General features: G+C 52.1%; 1 protein-coding gene across 5 annotated transcripts in view; it reads left to right on the forward strand.

Moving 5' to 3' along the window:
- SPATA13 (spermatogenesis associated 13) overlaps nt 1–9077 on the forward strand; it is an 84928-nt gene that overhangs the window by 69095 nt on the left and 6756 nt on the right. For all 5 annotated transcript variants that reach the window (XM_011361814.2, XM_011361817.2, XM_011361818.2 and 2 more), the window contains 3 exons: nt 3205–3437; nt 6317–6446; nt 8511–8883. In XM_011361814.2, coding sequence (XP_011360116.1) covers nt 3205–3437; nt 6317–6446; nt 8511–8883 — 736 coding nt within the window. The remainder of the gene's footprint in view (nt 1–3204; nt 3438–6316; nt 6447–8510; nt 8884–9077) is intronic.

Here is a 9077-nt window from a genome sequence, read left to right on the forward strand (position 1 = left end):
GAAGTGACAGGTCGAGTGGCCAGACCCAGATAAACAATGCGTAGCTTGTTCTGTATAAGCATGTGGTTAAGGGACATTCTTTAAAGTGACGCATTTTAGGAAAATGAAAGTAATTGCTAATAATTGTTGAGCACTGACTGTGTGCCAGCCCCGTACCTGGATTAACTCCCGTCATGCCCCCAGCGCTCGCTGTCACTGCGCAAGGTCCTGTCCCTTAGCCCCGTGTTACGGCCGAGGAGAAGTGGCGGGGCTGGTGTCTACACCAGGTGGGCTGCCCCGGGCCCTGTACTCTGAGCCTTTACGTTGTGTTTTGTTAAAACTCATGCCCAGCCGTCCGTGGTGTGGAGTTTAGCTGGCGATTACATGATGCCGATTTGGGAACAGTTATTACACGTACTTATGGCCTTTCCTTCCTGCCCCGCCGACTCCCACCCAAGCCATAGTAGAAGCGGGAGCATAACCGATAATCTCTAACTGGTGTCGGCCTCGGGTTTGCGCTGCAGACAGAAGGCAGGTGATGGGGGAACCCTCGGGTGAGATGCTCCCGGCTCTTGGCCGCGACAGCAAGCAGAGATGCATGAGCTGTTCAGGAAGCGAGGGCATTCTGCGTTTGACTGTGAAACGGGGTTAGGGACCGGGAGAATGATTAGCCGAAGAGTCTGGAAAAAGCGTGACAATACCAATTTTTCAGCTCTGGTATTTGAAACCAAGCAGCTTGTTTCATGAGTATAATCTGGAAACTTTCTATGGTTTCTTGAACAATAAATCCACTCACACACATCTTTTCTATTTCCTTTTGTTCTTAAAATATTTATGGCACATTGTAGTCCTGGAAGTATGATTGTCCCATCAGAGACCCATAGAGGTTAAAATGATTTTCTCTAATTGAAATCCACTCCAAGACAATGGCTCTGGGCGCAAAATACTGTATTATTCAAGTAAATAATTTCTTCGAATTTCCAAATTAATTTTTAAAGTGTACTTTTCTCGTTCGCAGGGCTACATTCGGCAGTGTCGCAAGCACACAGGAATGTTCACCGTCGCACAGCTAGCCACCATTTTTGGAAACATCGAAGATATTTACAAGTTCCAAAGAAAGTTCCTGAAGGACCTCGAAAAACAGTACAATAAAGAGGAACCTCATTTAAGTGAAATAGGATCCTGCTTTCTTCAACACGTACGTCACCCGGTACTTCCCTATTAACGACATCCAGTTAAATAATTTTGAAATGTTTCCCCACTAAAAATAGAAGTCCCTTCTGTTTGTTTGCTAGGTTAATTTTCTATGGAGCGGAGATGTCACTTGTAAATTCAGTTGATTGGTTTATGTGGTTAATCTTTAGCCAAATGCCCTAAACTCCATTTTTTTCAAAATCGTCCCCCTCCCATGCAGTTGAGAGTAATTTCTAGTAATGCCCGTTGAGCTTCTGTGGCATGTTAAGCACTTGTCAGGGTCTCCTACATTAGCTCCTATGCTGCTATGAGGCGCTATGATTCTTGTCTTCATTTCACAGATGAGGAAATGACAGCCCAGAGAGTAACTGATCCAAGGTGACACATTAGTGAGTAGCGGGTGGGAATTCAGACCGAGGTGTGTGGCTCTGGGAACCATGCCTGTAGCCACGGTAACTGCCTCAGAACAGTCTTTGTGATGACGGCTTGAGCTCATCATGTGACTGATGATTGACTGTCACTACTTAATACTAAAAGATTTCAGGGGAAGAAGATTTTGTTCCCATCGAGAATGGCCAGGGCATAATAATATAAGAACAGAGACGACCACCACCACCCCCCTCGGCAGCACTGGCCGGGTGCTGGGCCCGCAGCTTCGTTGAGGCCGTGACATGGGGCCCATTCCTGGGGAGGCTGCTTTTAAATAGCCGGAAGTGACGCTGTGGGGTCGTGCAGGCTGGGGGAGGGGAGTCACCCCACGAGTGCTCCAGGCCTGTTTGGGGCTTTGCAAAAGACCTGTTTACCAGAGTGGAAGGTTCTCAGCTTAAGAGAGAAGTCTCAGAGGTCCGCGACTCTCAGGCCACAGAGTGGGTAGGGCCTGATGGGGATGGAGCCTCAGGAAGGTGGATCTTGCCTGGAGATGAGGGGGCTTTGCCGTGGGATCAGAGGAGCTGCAAATTCTGGGCGGGGGGAGGGGGGGTGACCCCGAGCAGGGGTGTGGGCAGCAGATACAAGGAAAGACAGATTGAGATGAGTGTTTTGAGAACTGACAAGACGGGTCATAAGGAACAAAGAGAAGCGGCAATCACGGCCACTCGCAGGGTCTGGAGTCTGGAACAGTTAGCAGGTGGGTCAGGAAAACCTGCCTTCTAGGAAATGGAAGTTTGGTTGTGGATGCGTTGAGTCTGCTTACGCCCGTGTGTAAGCTTTGGAGCAGAGGTAGCAGAACAGTGCAGCTCTGGGCAGGGGGACATTGCCACCTACGTCTGGCAGCAGTGGAGCGGGGATGGGGAGATGCAGAGGCGGGAGAACCAGCCAGGAAGCCTGACCCTGGAGGTGCGGGGGAAGGGAGGGGGGTCCAGCACGTGGAGGGATGGGAGGGATGGAGGGAGGACCGGAGCGGGCGCCGCGAGTCCAGGAGAAGGGCAGGCGTCACAGGGCTGGCAGGGTGGCAGCAGCCTGGAGGTGGGACCCGTGGAGAAAGGAAGTGAGCGCAGGGCTTGCCTTGCGGGGTCTGAGGGTGCTGCGGGCGGAAGCCAGGTGGTGGGACGTCGAGGAGACATGCAGTGAGGAAAGTCGCCGCTCGGTCACAGTGAAGGAGTTTACCAGAAAGCAGAGAGGACAGGGAGGGGGCAGACTGGGCGTAAAACAGCCCCTTCTGTCTTAGATCCGAGCTGGGGTGAGGAGGGTGCCGGCAGCGGGCGCCGCTCCCATGGGTCAGCCCTGTGCACTTGCGACATCCCCTTTTGGGTAGAGGGCTGCCTGGAAGGCGGCCAGGGCTCCACTTCCTCCAGCGGCCTCCTCTTCCTCCACCTCGTAAGAGACAGCTCCTCCCTGGAGAGTCTGCAGGTGGCCCCTTCCTACAAAGACCCCAGCCCCTTGCCCAGGCAGGGAAAACACCGCAGGAGGTCAGGGGGCCCCCGTGGAATGGCGTGGTCCCGCCCAGGAGCACTCCCCACGTAGCACCGGGCTGCGGGTCCTGGCCGGGGCCCAGAGCCGCCAGGGCCTGACGGGCTGCGCTTCCCTCCCCAGCAAGAGGGCTTCGGCATCTACTCGGAGTACTGCAACAACCACCCCGGCGCCTGCGCGGAGCTGTCCGGCCTCATGAAGCAGAGCCGCTACCGGCACTTCTTCGAGGCCTGCCGCCTGCTGCAGCAGATGATCGACATCGCCCTGGACGGCTTCCTCCTCACGCCCGTGCAGAAGATCTGCAAGTACCCTCTGCAGCTGGCTGAGCTGCTCAAGTACACCACGCAGGAGCACAGGTGAGGGGCCGCCGGCCACACGGGAGGCAGGCAAGGCCTCTGGGCGCTCCCCAGCGTGGCAGTGATAGGTGGGCTCCGGTGCCAGCCCGGTCACTTTTGTTAGCTCTGTCTGTGGGAGGACTTTTAGAGTCTTCAGGTTGTGTGAGAGCGTTCACTATGGGTAGGGTTGTCGGAGAGGCTCCAGAATATCTGTTCCTAGAGATATTTGTTAAAAAAGAATTCTTAACTGTGCCACGAGCACGCGAGGACTTTGGTTGTCTTGTTGGCCTTATTGTTGACGTTTATTTTATAAATACTCCTTTGTAGCTACGCGGTAGTTAATTAAAACAGTTTTTTAAAGCTCTAGACCGGCGCGATGCGGGGTCAGAAAGGCTTTGTCTGTCCTGTACTTCGGTCGCTCCACACCAGCCCACCCCAGAGTGGAATTACTTATGGCCGACACGAAGCCACTCTGAGGAAGGGATGTGGCCATAGAGAAATGTGGGCTGTGAAAGAGTGTGGAGTCTCAGGGGCGCGGAGTAGCGCGAGGGGTCCCCTGGGAGACGCATCTCACCGAGACCCCATTCGGCTCCCGGCCCCTTCTTGCCCAGCCTGGGCGCTCGCTCCGTCTCCAGAGCCCTCCCGCCCCGTTCCCTCTCCCCTCCAGCCCCGGCTTCACGTCATGGTTGCCTGAACATTCTCTCTCCCTTTGGGACTTGACTTTGCGCTGAATTCTTCTTGGGGAGCCAGCAAAGTTATCCACTGCTTACTTAACAGCAACTTGTCACTGTCCTGCATGCGCAGAATAAGGTGCTTCTACGTAAGGTGTCACCCATCCACTGTTGGAGTGGGCATGTCCATTTTCCGTGATGATGTCACCACAGCAAGACCCAGCTGTTCGGTGCCTTTCCGTGGCAGCGATCGGGTCATTGTTTATGTTCTCACCAGGCCACAGCTGGCATGCTCACTGGGGCCACGACCGCCATCAGGCAAGGTTTTAGGATAAAGCCAACTCTTTTAGATGAGAAGCCAACCTCGTCTGTGACTTCCGTGTCACTGGCTCAAAGCTTTCACTACATCTCAAGGGTTCCAGTGAGAACGGGGAGAGAGAAGGGACAGCGCACAGAGGAATCCGCAGCAGGAGCCACAGCAGTTCTGGGTGTTAACAACTGTTGCCCTGAAAGCAATCACATTCCCCTCGGCAGCGCCTGGCCCTGCCGGGCACCCTCTCTGTCGCTGGACTCCTGTGGAGAAAGAGGAATCTTTTTACAATTAGATCAGAAAGTAGAAAAAGAAAAAGAGCTCGGTCGCTGAGCAGTGGATCCTAGATGTGGATGTTAGTTTAAAGAATTAGGATTTACCAGGCTAGGAGAAGGGAGTTCGTTGAAATAGATCAAAGGGAAGAGAGCTATATATATTTTTTTCTCTTTGTGATGGTAAAATCAGAAAAATTTGGAAAGTCAAGAGAGTCACAAATAGGAAGAAAGTTCTTAAAAAGAATAAAAAGGGGTCATGATGAGGAACCAGAGAAAATGAGAAAATCAAGAAGCGAAGGTATCCTGAGAGCTATCCAGGTTAGTACGTCCCAAGGTGAGGCAGCTATGACAAGTCCTCACGTCACCCTTCAACAGTTCGTTTTTCTCTTTTAAGAGCACTTTTCACGATGAGGCATTTGCAGATTTGGGCTTTTTTTTTTTTAAAAAAAAAAATCATTTTAAAGGAAACGACAAAAAGCCCATTTCCTTGTCTTCGGTAAAACAAATTTTTAAAAAATGACAGTCTGCTTCTTGTCTGGAATTGTACAGAAAAACTTGCAGGAAAAAATAATGCGGTTATTTTGCGCACTTTCTTCATCGCTGGACGCCTCTCTGGGGTGTTCGTGGCCGTCGCGCAGGCAGGCCCCTGGGCTCGGCTTTGTTCTTCCTCTGTGCTCTGCTCTGCATGTGAACAGGCTGCTTGGGGACAGCAGGGTCTGCCTGGCGGGGAATGACAGAGTCTCCCCAGGAGCTGAGTCGAATTGCGTTTGGTAAATAGACAATAGAATCTGCTGCCGCCGCGGTTTTTTTTCCTGGCTATGAGGACTCTGAGTCAGTCTAAGGTCCAAAGGCTCTGTCTGCCTTGTAAGACTCGGGAAAGTGCTGGGAGGTAAAAAAATTGAGCTCATTAGCCAGACGATTGGTTTACATGGCTCCAAATTATTAACGCTGAGAAAAACTTGAATGTAAAGGTTTCAGACGCTGGGCCTGTCTGTGGGGGCCTGTGTGTGGAGCAGAATTGTAGTTTCGGGTTTCCCGATACCTGCATTTTCAGAGGCCGAGGGAACAGGAGTGGCTGGGGGTGCGTTTCAGTCTGATTCGACCACGGTATGGAAAGCACCAGAAATGACGCTCCACTGATGAGGCAAATGCCACATTAGCATTTACATAACTCACAAAGTCAGCCTTCTGTGGCTTTGTCCTCTGGTGTCCTTTCCTGAACGGCGTGAAAGGTGGGGACTCAGCAAATGATCACTCTTGAAAATGGTTAGTGGTTATTAAAGTACTTTCTGTAGCAAAACTAGCTATGTCAGAATCAAAGCAATAATACCCTCCTTTATGAAAACCATTCGTTGTCACTGTGACTAAAACATTTCCTGTGGCATTTACTTTCATTCATGGTGATTTCTGGGAAATGAATGACAATATTCTTATTCCAAAGCATTCTGGATTGCGCCGAGTCAGCCCCCTGAACCTATGCAGGCTGCAGCCTATTCATGGAGGAGCGAGAAAAGGAAACAGTGGCTGTTGTTTAAATGCCACTTCGTCTAGACTGTTTACAAATCAGGGATGAGCGTGTTGTCTTGTCAGTCCTCTTTCGCACGTCGCCTGTCATGTGGTTAAAACTGACCTCCCGCTTTTCAGCGATCACAGCAACATAAAGGCAGCGTACGAGGCCATGAAGAACGTAGCCTGTCTGATCAATGAGCGCAAACGCAAGCTGGAAAGCATAGACAAGATAGCACGGTGGCAGGTGTCCATCGTAGGCTGGGAGGTAAGTGGGTGCCCCTCCCCCGCCCCGCATCATCCAACACCGCCCACACCCTCCCCAATCTCTGGTCTAGTTCAGTGATGTGATGTCCTGGGATCAGTACTTAATGCTTACGGGTTTATTGGGACACAGGTTTTCCCCGCTATTGGAAAGTACAGCGTTCCTATGAAACCCTTCTAAGCGGAAACGGTGCAAAGCGAGGAAGCAGTTACCTTAGGGCACTTCGTGCGAATGGAGCACGGAATAAATGGGGACAGAGCACAGATGCTCACAGGGCTCTGAGCTCCGGCGGCCTGATTGATGCTGGTGCTGAGCGTGGTCCCGGGAGGAGCTCAGCTCTCGTGGCCCCAGTTCCGCTGCCTCTGTAACGGTTGCCCGCAAAACCAACACTGAACACGTTTTCACATCTTGCCTTTTTTGGTAAAAATGAAAATTCTCTTTGGATTTCTTTTGGTTAGCAAAGACAGGGACTGAGGTAGGTGTTCCGTAACTGAGGTGTAAAGCAGACTTTGGAAAAACAGGCGATACCTGTATTTATGTCGAGGCACGTCATTGAGTTTAAGTCAGCTACTTTCCTCCACGCCTCTCCCAAGAAATGCTCTAAAGATTGTCCTTAGTTTACTGCTTATGCCGTCTCTCCTGCTGGGGAGTAAGCTTCATGGTAGCGGCTGGAGAACGTATAAAATATAAATTACAGTGTGGTAAGTAAGAGTATGGACCGCACAGTCACACTGCCTGCGTGCAAACCCCCTGGTATCTGGGGAAGATCAATATCTTCATCTCTGAGATGGAGAGGAGCGTCGTGAGGATTGAATAAGGCAGTGCAAATGCCTTGCCCGATACAGCCCGCGATGGTCCAGTGTGCATGTGTGTGCACCCACCCACCCACGTCATTTATAAAAACAGCGTCAGTAGCGAGTGCCTGTGTTGTGTTTACCATGGCGTTGGGCTGAGCCGTTTATACATGTGAACTCATTTAATCCTCTCCACAGTGCAGCGAGGTAGCAACTGTCACCCCATTTAACAAACGGGAAAACTGAAGCATAGAACAGGGAAGGAGCTCGCCCAGAGCCACAGGGCAGGGAAGTGGCCGACCTGGGCGTAAACCCCGGCAGGCAGCCTGGTCCCTGAGTCCACACTGGCCGCCACTAGGCTCTGTGGCCGTTACTAAGAGCAAGCTTAACACCGTGTGTGTGGTTTTTAAACCAAGCGAGATTCATCCCACATTCAAGTAATTGTCAGTACTCACTCTCCCAAAGGATTGTGAAAATTTGCGTTGAGAAGTTAGGTTTTTAATTAACGTAGCTTATAGTAGTCAAAGTTAGAAAGAAATTCTTATATTTCGAGTGCCTTACACACATTTGGGACCTCAGAGATTCCTAAGTCTAACCCTCTTATTTTGTAAGTGGAGAATCTAGGGCGCAGGATTGCTCCGGGCAAGTAAATAGAAGAACTATTTTGGCGTCAAGATCTTTTGCTTACAAAAAATACTGCGTAGGATTGGGAGTAAAGAAGAAAATCTTACAGATCAAAGGCCAGTGTCGTCCCAAATACCATAAAGTTTCATTGGATTAGACCCAACCTAAATATGATAAAAGAGTGTTTTTCCTTCAGTTCTTGGACTCTGACAGTTACGGGGTAATTTATCGTCAGTAGTTTACCAGTTTCTTGCTGGTAATTTGCCATTTGACTTTCTGTTTCCCCAGACCCTAAGCTAGTTATGCAGGGAGCTGCCGCACACCTGACTGGAAGCCGCAGCGCCTGCAGCGCCGTGTCCCTCCGCAGAAACCCGTCCCCATCCCCCTTCTTCCAGGGTCACCCTGGCGGGTGCCATTTCAGATCTCGTTAGGTTCCATGAATCCAGCAGGCTTTTCACCAGGTCTTCTGAGAAGGAAGACGCCTCCAGTAACGCAGGCACCATAACATTTCCCCCGTGAGTAGGAAAGGAACGTCACACACGCGGGGCCTGGCCCCCGAGGCCCTGCCGGCCCGTGAGCGGGCCTCGTATTCCCGACACCTGAAGGGACGAGAGGGGAAGGTCTTAAATGTGTGTTTTCACCCTCCCAGGGCCAGGACATCTTAGACCGAAGCTCAGAACTGATCCATTCTGGGGAACTGACCAGAATCAGCAAGCAAGGCAGGAGCCAGCAGCGGACCTTCTTCCTGTTTGACCACCAGCTCGTGTCCTGCAAGAAGGACCTGCTGCGCAGGGACATGCTCTATTACCGCGGCCGCGTGGACATGGACGACATGGAGCTCGTGGACCTGGAGGACGGGCGGGACAAGGACTGGAACCTCAGCCTGAAAAATGCCTTCAAGCTCGTCAGCAGAACCACGGACGAGGCTCACGTGTTCTGCGCCAGAAAACAGGAGGACAAGGCGAGGTGGCTGCAGGCCTGCGCGGACGAAAGGAGGAGGGTGCGGGAGGACCGGGAGATGGGTAAGCCGCACCTGGTGCCGGGGGACCGTCCTTCGCCTCTGCTAAGGAACCTGGCCCTCCAGCCCCGAAGGCCAGCTCTCCCTGGTCTCCCCTTCCCCCAGGCCTCCCCCACAGGCCCCTCCCCAACAGGCCTCCCCTTCAGGCCCCTCCCCCATAGGCCTCTCCCCCAGCCCCCTCCCACAGGCCCCTTCCCC

The sequence above is a fragment of the Pteropus vampyrus genome, unplaced genomic scaffold, assembly GCF_000151845.1.
Source record: "Pteropus vampyrus isolate Shadow unplaced genomic scaffold, Pvam_2.0 Scaffold71, whole genome shotgun sequence".
In the NCBI taxonomy this organism is placed as follows: domain Eukaryota; kingdom Metazoa; phylum Chordata; class Mammalia; order Chiroptera; family Pteropodidae; genus Pteropus; species Pteropus vampyrus.